Source organism: Sciurus carolinensis, chromosome 1, assembly GCF_902686445.1.
Source record: "Sciurus carolinensis chromosome 1, mSciCar1.2, whole genome shotgun sequence".
NCBI classification, from domain to species: domain Eukaryota; kingdom Metazoa; phylum Chordata; class Mammalia; order Rodentia; family Sciuridae; genus Sciurus; species Sciurus carolinensis.
Window position 1 is genome coordinate 117,689,124 of NC_062213.1, and position 14,944 is coordinate 117,704,067.

General features: G+C 31.9%; 1 protein-coding gene across 4 annotated transcripts in view; it reads left to right on the forward strand.

Annotated features, from left to right (window-relative positions):
- The window catches only part of Col11a1 (collagen type XI alpha 1 chain), a 215,792-nt gene that overhangs the window by 135,867 nt on the left and 64,981 nt on the right, over nt 1-14,944 (forward strand). For all 4 annotated transcript variants that reach the window (XM_047566809.1, XM_047566801.1, XM_047566819.1 and 1 more), the window contains 4 exons: nt 3,853-3,906; nt 7,211-7,318; nt 7,710-7,799; nt 8,052-8,105. In XM_047566809.1, coding sequence (XP_047422765.1) covers nt 3,853-3,906; nt 7,211-7,318; nt 7,710-7,799; nt 8,052-8,105 — 306 coding nt within the window. The remainder of the gene's footprint in view (nt 1-3,852; nt 3,907-7,210; nt 7,319-7,709; nt 7,800-8,051; nt 8,106-14,944) is intronic.

The following is a 14,944-nucleotide window of genomic DNA, read 5'->3' on the forward strand; positions in this document are numbered from 1 at the left end:
TTTCAAATGCTTCCTCTCATGTCAAGTAGGGAAGTATAGTTTGAAAAAAGTAATTTCATTTTATTTAATAATGGAGAAATATAACATTAAACAAATTAACTGAATTACCCTTCGTATATATAATGATTGGGCAGAGGAGAAATTGTCAACGCCTTGATGGCTTAAGGATTCTGGTGTGTTAGTGGTTTATTTTATCATTTATTATGAAACTACATATCTGGCCTATGAATGGGTTGTTATTCTAGTCAGAAATCCTCAAGCATTGGCATATTTCCTTGGAACCTATTCTTATTTCTTAATATTGTTTAATTTTATCCAGATTTCTTGAGAAAACCACAACATAGACTATCTTTGTGTGGTTAAAAATCACTTTAGGACATTCTGCCAACATGCAGACATATTTGGAATTGCATAGCTGTATGTGTTTCAAATCTTAAAATATTATTAATTTTCTGCCATGGGAGAAACAGTCTGTCAGCAGCAACCCAATTCCTGTCTCACTCTCCAAGCGACAATTCTTAGTTTAACAACTTCCTAATTTTAGCCAGACTCGAAATTTCAAAGTCTCTACTTTCAAAAGCTGAATCAAAAATGATTTATAGTGGGACCAACGAATAAAATTGTTTTGTGTTTCCTCTTGGGAATGACATTTCCATGATGAAGAAAATATGGAGGATTCTCTAAATAAAAATCCACAGTGAAATTTACAAACATTTCCACTCAAAACTTGCATTCATTTTTAACCATCATGTTATTTCCTGGGAATAACTCTGGAATATTTTTGAAATTTTTTTTGAGGAAAGAATACCTACAGAATTACCATTTTAAAATCCCCTTTCTCTTCAATTTAATCAAGAGTTTCTGCTTCTCTCTGAAGTAACTATGTAATATATAACATTTGAATTTAAACAAAGAAGAAAATAGCATATTAACTAATGCCTCTAGGAAGAATCTTTCTCTAGTAGTTTCTCATAGACAAAGACCAGGATTTTTTTTTTGAAATTGTATTTCTGATTTCATATCCTCTTTTCAGAAAAGAGTGAATCACCCTATGACTGGGAACTGTACTTTCTCACCTTATTTTTTAATTCTATCTAGAATTCAAAAGATTTCTTTGTGCAAGATCAGAATCTAGCCTGGATAGGCTTTGCTATATATGTGTTATCTTATTTCAAAGAGGAAATTCCTTCATTATTTTTTAGATTTGCCCACATTGAGAAATTCAAGACTCATTTTTATGCCTTACATTTTCAAGCTTTTTCAAGTCTCCAAGAAAAATTAGAAACAGCCCCTATTATAGTGAAACATCCCAAATTTGTCTCAGAGACACTGTGCCAAATCCAATATTGATGCTAAAATTAATTTAGCCCCTTAGAGATTATTAGAATAGGAATTTCTTGGTTGGGTCTTAGATATTCCAAGCAACCCATGAATATATCAAATTAATTTCTGTTTTTAGGGACTCTGAAAGACTTTAAATTAAGTTATTCTACAATTGAAAAGCAAGTTTAGTCAGTATATGAAAATATCAAACAAGCAAACCCCATTCTGAACTGTAAGAATTTTACTGTGTGTAGTTTTTCTGTACCATCCCTAGTGTAAATTTATCAGATACTTGCAAATGCTATAAACGTCTTGAATAAGCAGACATATGGGCAGTGCTCTCTTCCAGCTCCTCCAAAATCTATCACCTGCACAATTGGGCTAGCAGCCAAGCTTTTCTCTTTTCTCTTAGGATGCAGTAGTGCAAATGTAGACTGTAAATTTTCCATAGACTTTCCTCAATTAAACATTGATTTTTAATCAATTAGTTTAATCAATTGTTGTTATAGTCATTTTTTGCTATGTTTGTTTTCACATTCACTAAGAAAAAAAAGCTTTGTAAGATTTTAATATTTTTTAAGTTCAGAATAGCATTTTCCTCTTCAAGTCAAACTTGAAGAAGGGTAGACCAAACAAAGGGAATAGGTCAGGCAAATGTATGGTTCAGAGACAGGTGAGATTAGTGTGAGTAGAACCTAGGACACATTTTCAAAGCAATAGATGTGACTGGAGTAGCTGACAAGGTTGAGATTGTGCTGAACTTTGTCACCAATATTGCTTGACATATGTTTAGCAATGCGTTGATTAGATTTGCTTATATAAGATGGTGATTCTGGCTAAAAGTGGGTAAGTGCGTGAACCTGATTTAAAAAACTGCAATCATCAAAGAAAAAGATGATTATAGTTAAATAAGACAAGTCTACTGGGACATGAGAGAAGCTGTATTTTGAGAGTTTCTTAGGTGACACTCTAGGTTCAAACACTGACTGAGTTTGATGACTGCAGGAAAGCTTGGGGATTAAAGGCACTTCATCAATAAAGGGAAAAATACAACTCAGAGAAGGTACTTCCAGTGAGTACCATGTTAGAAATGTTGGAGTCAGCACCATAAACAATTGGAAATGAACAATAGGCACTTAATGAGAGAGTGTCGGGTTTAGCACAGATTATAGTTTTAGAAATAGTTTGGAGCAGGTGAAAGAATGAATCATCACAGAGGTAAGAATTGTAGTCATGGAGGTTGTTGACAAAATCCAGGGAGAAGTGTACATATTCATGCCCACATATATTGTGCACACATGTATATGTGTGTTTATATTTGTGTATATACATTAATCTGTAAATCTAATGACAGATTTCCAAACTGCCCAGTTGCTGAAAAGTTAAATTAAGCAAACTGCTCTTTTGATTATAAAATTCTAAATCAATTCTGTGATAATTTCACTCAGAATTAGTCGGTTTGTCTATTTAGCTCAAGTGGAACCCTGATGATCTTAAGAATTATTGAGTTTTAAACTAGTAGAAATATGTTTTCCTACTCTCTGATATAAGTTACAATAATTATAAATACAGATTCATTTTACTTATAGAATTTTGCTATTACAAATAATTCAAATTAATTGTCTGGAAGGTTGTGATTTAAATGGACTACAAGCTTCTTTCTTGCAAATTTGATTATTTCCATTTGATTACATGTTATAGTGAACAAAACTTTTATAAACACTATTCACTTTAATTTTGTCCTTTGGAATGTTTTTCTCCTAAAGTTTTCTATCTACTCCTCCAAATTTAAATGTAACCTTACTCACATGAGAAAGAACTTTGTCTATCATAATGCAATTATACAGAATGAATAATCCACGAGTCTAGAGAAATGTAGGTACCAAAATAAATTCCCCAAAGCTTAATTTAGTGAGACATTCTGTTCACATCAACCAAATTCTGTTTTAATGATTGCATTATTTGCAAGGTGCATTTATAACTAAATTCTTTTGGGTTTTTGGAAAGAACATTCATAAAAAGATGAAATGATTACTAATCATGCAAAGTATTCTCTTTACACATATATTTTTAATATCTTATTTTATTTTATGAGATTTTTGGAATGCACTAAAAAGAAATGTATTCATATCACTGACTATAGATTTATCTCTGTATAGAGAATGAGTGGACTGTTTTAAAGAATGTCTAAATCATCATTTATTTCATCGATAAACATTGCTATATTAACATTCTATATGTTGTTTGTCCTGGTGGAACAGGTCTAAGAATACATTTGTGCTCCAGCTTTATCATACTGCCTTATTTTTAAGGTATATTGAAAGTAATCATTGCATTACAATGTAAAGCAGTGAAGATAGCAAATTTTGTATTTTAAAAAGAATTGGAATATGTTAACTCATATTGTAGCACTTGAGGTATTTTTAGCCAATAGTTGACTTTCTTTTAACTTAAGTTTTCCAATTATCAAATTCTATTTTATGCTTTGTCTTTTGCATAGTTTTTACAGATAATACTTTGTTTCCTTAGGGATTTCAAGGCAAGACTGGCCCCCCAGGGCCAGGGGGTGTTGTTGGACCACAGGTATGTTCCTTTATTTTTCTGGCAAGATTTATTTTTATTTTCATCTTTTCACCTTAGTAATTTGTGTAACATGTATCCATTTTATTATGATTCCAAGAGATGTATTTTTAAGTTTCAGATCACATTTAAATATCTGAAGGTTACCAAAGCAAATGATATTTAGCAAATTACTGCTTAACTAAAGTGGGTTTTCACTTGCCTGTATCAATAATTAGAAGAATACATAATGAAAATTTATCAGAAATTCCCAATAGGTTTAACACTAAAGCTGACCATGGCATCATCTATTTTTTATAAACCCCAAATTCTTTCTAAAGAGGTTGTCCACTAGAATTTAAAATTACAAAATAACTTTAGATCTTTGAGTATTAATTAGCTATAGAAGAATATTATAAAGTTCAGAATACCACATTATAAAATTTTAATATTTGTAACTTATCACATGTTTTTTAAGAGTTTTTTCATTATAATGACAATTATTCATATCAGTGATAAATATATTAGTTTGTTTTCCTGAGCATATGTGAAATATTGATGAAGACAAGAATGTCTCTCAAAATATGTGGCAGACAGACTAAAATATTAGAGCAATATCCTGAATTATAGTATCACAGAGTTGCATATAATAATTATTGTGCATAGAAAACAAAATTGGTATCCTTTGCCAAAACATATTGACTGGACAGAACACTTTTAGTTTACTCAGCTGGAATTTTACCCCTGGTAATAGCAAATTACAGTAAAGCAAGAACAGTTGGATAAATGTTTTAATTATTTAATTGCTTTAGTCTTTTTCCTATTTATGATTTGTTCTCAACACTTTGTAAATCATGTATTCACATGCTCAGAAACATGCACATACATAAATACACATCCCTCCCAAGAGAAGCAAAACCTACATCCTTTTTCTATGAATTTGTGTGGCAAAAGCAAAAATGAAGAATTCTTAGATTGCTTAATCATCTTATTTCAGAGAATAATTTTAAATCTAAGGGAAATTTTTAATTCATCATTCTTTTTCGAAGGAAATACAGCATGCATGTAATCATGCATTTTTGGTGTATATATACTAAAGGGTTCTTTTTAACAGATCCTCAGTTTTACTTACACATATACAATGAAATATAATCCTAGTAAATATATTTAAATATGAATAAATATATAAGTAATATAAATATAGTTCAATATGTGCAAAATATAGCAAGAGAGAATATTCATATATTATTAAGTATATGTTGCATATTATATGTATTAATCAATAATTTGAAAGCTTCCTCTGAAAATACTTCTACTTTTCTGTTTCATATAACTGCATAACCATTTTCTATGGAAAAATAAAGACTAACCAAAGCATAATTCCTATTATACTTAATACCTGTGAAGAGAAATTGAATTAGTCTATCTAGAATATAAACATGTTGGGTCTTAACTGAATATTTCAGGAACTGATACCTTTTGAAAATGCATCCCTGCAAATGCAGACATCTAAAATTCTGGGACCTGAGTTGTTTTTTCTCCTACTTTAAGAGATAAAAGTAGTGGGTGTTTTATTGAGTATACATCTTCATTGACTTATTTTTCCTATTATGAAGGAAATATAGCAATTTTAAAGAATATCTAACTCCCACAGTGGTACACACCTGTAATCCCAGTGGCTAGGAATTTGTTGCAGGAGGATCATCAGTTCAAAGCTAGCCTCATCAATTTAGTGAGACCCTGTCTCAAAATAAAAAATAAAAATGGCTGGGAATGTGACTCAGTGGTTAAGCACCCCTGGGTTCAATCCCTGGTACCAAAACAATAAGTAAATAATAGAATTTCCTATTTTAAATATAACCATATTTTCATGTTAGACTAAAGGAAATGATGTAATGGGAAGAAATGGATTCATCATTTTTTTGATAAGTTATATAAATCTCTTGTCTATTTTTATCTCACTAATATAACTATTCAATTAGTACCAACTTCATATTATTTTCTATTAAAATTCTGGCATTCAGATATTTAAGAAAAAACTCCCTTTGGGAGAAAAATTTTCACACAATAATAAGTTATTAAGTTATTAAGACTTTATTATAAAGTTAATAAGACTTTCAGTTATTATATAGATAAAGGAATTTAAATCTAGAAGCATGTGTCAGTATTTGGGACATGTATGTTCTTTATCTAAAACCAAAAGTTAAAATATGTTACATTTTTAGAAAAATAGCAAGGAATGATATTCCAAAGCAACTTCAGTAACACATCACTGTGTAACAACCTTAACATTTGGAATTTTCCCCTTTATATATCTTTAACTTAAATCCTTCATCTTGCTGTTTATTCTAAGTGAACATAGAGAACAACTGGTCACCATTCCTTATTTATACTCTATGACTTGTTATACTGTAGAATCACAAAGGCACCAGTCAGGAGACATGTTAATGACCTGACATTTTTCATGCTGGCATTTACTGCAATTTAAGGGAGGTGGCTGTTTGTTATACCTTTGGCCTAGAGGAACTGCTGGCCCAAACTCACTGCTTTCAGGACCTGCCCCACCACCACCACATTCCTTAGACTTTTTCAAATGAATATAAATTAGAAGTAGAGAGGTCTCCAGTCTGTGGAAATTCCAAAGAGAACCACTTGATTTTTTTGGGTTCCCAAGGTCTAGGCTTATTATCAAGTATCAGTTCAGTTCAATATGGCACCAATGTCTTTTTATTCTTAGACTGATTTGACACCTTATATTACAAGAGGAATGGCATGAAACTATTGTTAAAACAAAGTAATTTTTTTTTAAATTTTTACTTTTGGTACAAAGAATTGAACTCAGGGGCATTCAACCACTGAGCCAGATCTCCAGCCCTATTTTGTAATTTTTACTTAGAGACAAGATCTCACTAAGTTGCTTGCCATTGCTGAGGCAGGCTTTGAACTCATGACCCTCCTGCCTCAGCTTCCCAAATCGCTGGGATTACCGGCATGCGACACTGTGCCCAGCTTCCAAAACACAATTTTTAGCAATACATGGACTGCCCTTACACTGAAGAAATTATAGTATTAAACAAGGAAAATAACTTTTTAGACTTCATGTATTCCTTTGTGCATTTGGATATTCTAACCATGATTGAATGTGATAATTTCAGACTTTTGTCAGATAATGCTACTTTCTGTGTTTTATAAGTGGTTTTTAGGACAACTTGAAAATAAATGAGAATGATAAACTTTAGTGAAAAGGAGTAATATGTATTTTGAGTATGCATTATATTTGTCAAAAATTAAAAGAACATTCTAATGGGATTTTGCTTATCTAATTTAGGGACCAACTGGCGAGACTGGTCCTATAGGTGAACGTGGGCACCCTGGTCCTCCTGGCCCTCCTGGTGAGCAAGGTCTTCCTGGTGCTGCAGGAAAAGAAGGTGCAAAGGTATAACATGCTCAAGGACTTTTCTTAGCTCAAAGCATTCATTTCCTTTTTGCTATATTGCTTACCACTTCTCCAGAGAGTCTCTCTATTTTGTCAGTATTTAATGTCAGAAAAATATATCAGGAAGATATTTAGTGTGAGGTTATTGTACTTTGAAGATATTACTGAATAATGGAGCAGTTAGCTCATTGACCATAAAACCATCAATTTATATATATCCTTAAATCAAGTTATTTTTATTTCATTTTAATATATAGAGCATTCCAAACAAAATTCTCATTGTTAAGTAATATTCAAGTTGTTACCACAGATTGGAGATAATCACAATTTTGTTCATACAAATGGGTGTAGAAATTACTCTTTATTGATGGATTTACATTATATTCTTTAGGGTGATCCAGGTCCTCAAGGTATCTCAGGGAAAGATGGACCAGCAGGATTACGTGGTTTTCCAGGTGAACGAGGTCTTCCTGGAGCTCAGGTATAAACAACATATAAATGTGTGTGTGAATGAAATTACTTATTAGAAGCATTTTTCTCAGAGCTTCACTAGCTTCCTGAATATTTAAGAGAATACAGGTAAACATAAGCATTTGATTATCATTATACATATATGTATATATATATTTGTATCAAAAAATACCTGCCATTCTTATTTTATCAACCACACATCTCCTTCCATTTATATTTAGTTCACATTGATTCATTTTCTTTGATTTTATACTTCTCCCAGGGTGCACCTGGACTGAAAGGAGGAGAAGGTCCCCAGGGCCCCCCAGGTCCAGTTGTAAGTATGATGATAATACATAGCCGTACTATCCATGGTTGCAAATTACAGCTATTCTTTCATTACTCTCATGCTGTGATCCCACAGTGTGTAGGAGAGAAAATAAACACATGTCAATCAAATCAGTCAGTGCCCGGTTTTTACTAATTGCATGCACTAATGAGTGCAAAAACAGAAGGGTTTAGATGATTGGAAATATTTGCTTCTGTTTCTGCTTCTGTCAGGAGATATAAGGGGCTATTTTGCTTCTCACCATTCCCAGTGAAATAAATCATAATTATGAAGAATAGAAACTCATGGTCATGGAAACCATGGAGAAGTTGTAATTTGAATTCTTTTTTTACTTCATCTCTTTTCTCATTTTAAAATTAATCATAAAGTAAGATTCAATTGCTTATATATTATATTCAGTCATCATTTGTTATAAAACAGGCTTAATTTGAGATTCTAAGTACTTCATAAGACTCATTTGTCAGTGATATAAGTAAACCCCATAAAGATGAAAAATAAATGCCATTTTATATATTATGTATGTCAATTTATTTAGTCAATATAATATTATGAAATAATTGACAAATGAGTAAACATTAGATTTTTATTTCTTCTTTTCTGATGTTCATATATCTAAATAAACTCCTTGAGAACTGTTGAATACAGTTTCCATGTTTTTTATCAAATTCAGTTTTATTCCTGAAAGGTCACTATAACAGACAAAAGGCAATATTTGGTGGCCTTTTCTCATTCTCCATCTTTTTTCATCAGCCTGCGTATTAGAAAGTTGCCTTAAATCCCTTCTCAACTACTATTCACACCATGTTGAAGTCATATTAGTTCCACTTTCAAATGTTTCTTTATCCCCTTTTCTCATTTCCACACTCTCTGTTCAGATTCCTTTTGTTCTTTCCCTGATTAGCAATGTCTTTCTTCTTGACTCCATTTTCCTTTTCTCATCAGTCAGTTTTTAAGATCAGTTATAAATTTTAGTTTAATGAACTTCCTTAACCATGCCATTCCTTTGCTTATACCTATCTCATGGCTCTACCCTGCCTTCAGAAACCAAACTCCTAATGGCCACTGGCCGTCTTTGCAATTTGATTCCAATCACCATAGCCAACTTTTTCCCCCTAATGCTTCCCCTTTAAGTCTACCCAGTCTAATGTACTGAACATCTTCTTGTTCCCAAAACCACCATGGTCTTTTCTACTTTGAGAGAGTATAATTTATACTTTCCTGTTCTTCTAGGAAACTGCATTTTTTTCTTTCTCTCCTTGGAAAAAATCCTATTCATCCATAGATATAGAACTTTCTATGGGATCATTTATTAGTGAACTTTTTCCTCCTCAGAATTTTCTTAAGACTTCTGTTTTAGAAATTATAATAGAATATCATCAGTTGCCTCTCTCACTACTCTGTGAGTACCCTGTATTACTTTTGTTATGTTCACAATACGCACCTGACACACAGAAATCATTCCATATCTTTTTATTTAATTGTCATTGAGCCTGATATAGGAGTAAAGTCTGTGTACCATAACTAATACTGAGAACACAGCAAGCATAGCATTTTTCAGGGTAACATTGTTCTTAAACCTGAAGAGCTATAAATCATTCAAATTGGTAAAAATTTTTTTAAAGGAAAAATAATGTTTTCAGTGAATATATTTGACTTTCCATGAAATTTATAAAATTATGTACAAGACTTTTTTATAATCTTCGCAATTTATTGGTGGTAGTATTAGCAGAAAAACTAGTTGAATAAGACAAAAGTTTTTATTTGGACATAAAATTTTCAAGAACTCCAATACAATGCGATCCATTTAATCAGACTTTTGGGTTATAAAGTAATCTTATTTTAGGGATAAATGATTTTTTTAAATCAGTGGTCATTGAACTAGTGAAATTTGAATCATAACTACAAGAATTAAATTGTTTTAAGATTTTTTTTAAGGACTCATGCAAATAAGCTTTCCTAGGTTTTTGAAGCAATCGAAACCTATATATATATATGTATAGTGCATAATAAACTCTGTACATATAGTTTTCATTTTATTTATTAGAAATTGTCCAGTTAAATATAGAATATGCTATTTATTTAGTTGCCTTCAAAAAATGCTTATTTGACAATTACTAATTACTTTTCTCTATTCAATTAAACACCACAAAAGATGTCACTTGACTCAGAATACAATAAATTATTTTGAAGGAAAAAAGTCCCACAAAAGATTAAGTAGCACTATCAATTGATTGGTGATTAAAAGCCTAATGACATACAAGCAACAGGTGTTAATTCTGTGGGGCCAGGGAAAGAAGAGAAATCAGCAGAAGCGTCCTTCAACTTGGCTTTACAAAGCACAGGATATTACACAAACATAAGAGAACATATGAGGAAAGGGAAAGAGTGTTTGAGTTACTACTGGTTTTACAAAAGCAGGGCAAGCCTTGGAAGGACTAAAATTTGTTCAGTTCTTGCTGGAAACTAGGCATTCTGCTAAATATTTTACATCATGTAAAACTAAAGCAGAAATATAAAATGACATATTATTATTGAAACTCTAATATGGCAAGTAGGAGTTAATTTGAAGATTTTGACATCTTTGGAGCAAGTGAATTAAATAAATAAATAATGAATAAATAAATGAAATTTTAGGAAAACAAGTTTTCCCTCAGTGTAAAATATATAATGAAGATGGGAAAGGCTAGATAGGTGTAAAGTTCCAGTATTAATTCATAATACTATCGTGAACCAATGACCAGGGGAGTGGGGGGTCAAAGCGCAGTGCAGATGTCAATACAGGAAGGCAGGGTAGATTGTACCTGGGCAGTGAGGAAAGAATGAATGATAACCTCACTCTTGTGTGTCGGAAGGTATAATGATGCCTTCCAAGCCTAGAACCATTTTTCCTCATCTGTACCAACAACAACAACAAAGGAAAATTTCACACATAAAAATTCAAAACCTCTTGGTAGTCGCAAAAAATTTTAAAGGCTTTTATACTATATTAATACAAATGTTCCCCAAATGCTCAATGACTTTATCTGGAGTAACTACTTATTCTGAAAATAAACTCACATATTCAATTTTTCAAGCATTGACCAATTAAAGGTTTTCCTCAGTTGTTGGAGGAGGACCCACTGAAAGGAAAGACATCCTTACAGGAAATGAGTTTCCAATGCTGTGGTGGATTATTGTAAAATATGGAGAAGAGACTCAAGATGACAATCTCAGCCTACAACAAGTGCCAAACAAGCCTCCATTTTCTTTGGTTTTAGCAGTCATTCAATCATGTATATATTGAATTATATTTTGAAAAAAATTTATTCCAAATTACAAAGATTAAAGCAAAAAAATTGATCTTCTCAATGCAAACTCTATTTAGAAAATTAGTTCATGTTAATTCTCATTTTTTAAGATTTGATAAGAAGAAGTTTGTTTTTAAAGCAAAGATTCAGGAGTGATTTTTTTTGGAAAGAAAGATAAGTTCTGTATTGTGATGTTGATCACAAAGATGATAATGGAATATCAGAGGAAAATATGTGATCTGTTGGGGAGAGATGGTAAAATTATAAGTCTTAAGAGATAAAGGCATAGGAATATCCTATAGAACTCCTTTGTTTTATAACAGGGAGGTCTGAGTTTATCCCAAATTTACTTTGGGATATTGACCAAGTAAATCTATGTATAGAAGAAATGCTCAGAAACAGAGAGGGTTGGAGATTCAGCAGTTATTCACATTAGGGGAAAGAAACTTAAAAATTGATGAGTTATCTAAGGAAAAGAATGTGAATAAAGAACAAATAGGAAGGATAAAGGAAAGAGAAAAAGGAAATAATATATAATTGTGTGTCATTCTTTCAACTCTTGTGTTGAGTACTGTATATTCTTTATATTTATTCTGGGAAATTGATGTGGTCATATTATTACATTCCATTTTTTAAGGCAAATTATCTTAGGCTTAGAGAAGATAATTAGGTTGTATAAGTTTAAACTCTTTTATCTGCAGATGAAATTCACATAAATTCTTTTCCATATACATAGATCTCTCATTCTGTAAACGTCTGCTTAACAAAATTTTCCCATTTTCCCTCTTTCTCTCTTTTTCTTTCTCCCTCCATTTTGATTACATTTCCCCAAGTTGTCTTGACACTTCTATACCCTTGTGAATAATCGTGTTTAAAAGAAGAGTTAGAAGAACTAATATTCCAGCTAACTGGGCTTTAATACTCTTACTGGTTCCCTGTAACCCATTGACTATTTGAATGAATCAAAGATTAAACTGCTTAAATTAACATAGCAAAGGTTGAGTCCCTAATGATTATAAATGCTTTTTTATGTGTTACCACTGTGCCCCTTACACTCTGTATACTTTCTAACTCATAGAAAGCAAAAAACAATATTTTTAAGCATCCATCTATCCCTGTGTCCATCTGTTTATTCATCTATGAATATATTTTGTGTCTATTCTTTTTATTCATAATTCATTCAGTCATAAATACCAGAGAATTTGTATCACATTGCTATCACATTCTGTCACAGTGGGCTTACTAAACTCTGCTTGGTCTGGATGCAATGCCATTGCCTTGGGTTCAGAGAGACTGTGAAGCATAAAGTCATGACTGTCTAAAGGATGCTCTTGAGAATATGGGAGATTGCTTTAGACAGAATCCTATTTTTAAATATCCTCAGAAGAAATCTCTTGATAATCATAACTTTAAAAACATTCATTTTAAGTCTGAATTATTTTTGTGTGGATTCTTGAATAGTTAACTATTTTTCTTTCAGTTGTTTTGAATTCTGAAATGCAGAATTTCCTTCTTTGGCTTGCAAAAATCATGGAGTCAAACTTGAGACTCAATAGGGAAGATGATGCCTTATTACTGTTTTTCTAATCTTTTGAACATACTCATTATAAAAAGTCCAAATTATGTACCTATTTTAATATCACTTATTATTTTTTATTCTCATTAATTTTTAACTTATGAATAAAACCCATTAAATTGACTTCATAACTCACCAATGGATCATGACCTAGAGGGAAAAATCCTTGGTCTGTAGGCATTTTAGATTGCTAGTATTTCTGACTTTGAATTATACCAATAAAATGTTATTTGCTTAACTTTCATGCTTACCTGTTTTTTTTACTTATATTCTCTTATATTTTATGTATTCTCTATAAGCTACTATAAGTTTTTTCTTTTGAAATTATCATAAATAAATAAGTATCTGAATATACCAGATACTCTATTAAGATGAAGTATACAGATTCATAAAGTATACTTTTCCTACAAAGAACTTGTGTTTTTCTGAGGAAGACAGGTAAAGGAATAGATTTAAGAAAAAAAAGTAGCTAAGTATTAAGTGATAAACTAAAAGGCCAGAGAGACAAAGCTGAAAACAATGCTTTTTGTCTCTAAAAGAATTAATTATTGGAGTTAGATTTGTGAATAAAAATCAGTTTTATCTATTTTTGTGTGTGCTAAATTTAGTCTTGAAATTCTCATTGCTGTTTTTGTCCTGTTAGGAAAGAATGGGTGTTTCAAGATTATGGTTTTCTAAAGATCTTTCTACCAAGAAAAAAAATTTTACCAAACAGAGTTCTGTGACTTTGTTCTTTTAAAGTCAGGTCAAAATCAAGTGCTTACTGTATGCATGATGTTGTATCCAAGAGCTGGTCATAGATGCCAGTCAAAACCCAGTCATGTCTACTGATCACAAAGGGTTTAAGCACTGAGTAGGTGACTTAATGCACACATGAAACAGAAAGCAGCAAGGAGTGAAGAATGAGAGAGGTAGGCAGTACAGCATTTCTCTAATGTTGAAGATAAACCAGGTAAATGTTTTGTATGTATATAAACATGCCATATGTGCAGCTATGATAGGTAGCAAATTCTCAGCTTTCACTTACCCCCTCTATTTTCCGAAAGAAAAATCAAGGAGAATGATTTCCCTAAGTAATGTTTCCTCCATATCTTATGATATGGAATCATCTCTTTACCAACAGTATTTTCTTTAAAATATGATTAAAATATTTTAACATGGTAGAGTGGATGGCAAAATCTTTTATCTTTATATTTCTTGGAGTGATAGGATTTAATATGGGGAAAATATGTGAGAGGAGTCAAATAGCTGCTAAAGGGTAAGTGTTCAGTATTTCTCAACTGAAATACTGTGATACCCCCTTTCTGTAACTTCTCTTTCATGGCTGCTCCCTGAAGATTCTAGGTCTGTTATACTCCATATACTATTTATTATTTCTTCTTGGTGTCATCTCTTCTTTAAGAACTTACATATCTTTCCTTTCATAATTCCTATTTCTTTTCATTTTTTTCCCCTGCTTCCTATTCCTGAGAACCTTCTTAGCACTAACATTTACTTGTTCTTCAAACAGGGAACAGACAAGACTTCAAGGATGGCACCTGCTGGCTTATTGGGTCATATACTGTATTTCTCATGATAAAGCATGTCTTTTCTGTTGTGACCCAGGTCCATCTCAGTTAGTTATTCTCACATCCAGCTGGAATTCTGGTAGAGCTGGTGTTGGGGACCAATGACCAAAGTTTGCAGAACTGCAAGACTTTGATCATTCAGAATTTATGCTTCAAATCCTATTTGTTATCTCATTTAAATTTTTGGTCTGTGTGATCTAAAATATGTTATTTGAAGAGTAGAATTATGTCATACTAGTCATGCCATGGACATCAACTTGACCTTAAAAAGACAGGGACATACACGTTTTTGTCCTCTTCTTGAACAGCTCTGTATTATAAGAACTTCTGTGTTTATGCTTCTATTCTTCCCCCTAGTGGATACATTTTAAGTGAATGCTAATGAGATGATTTGTC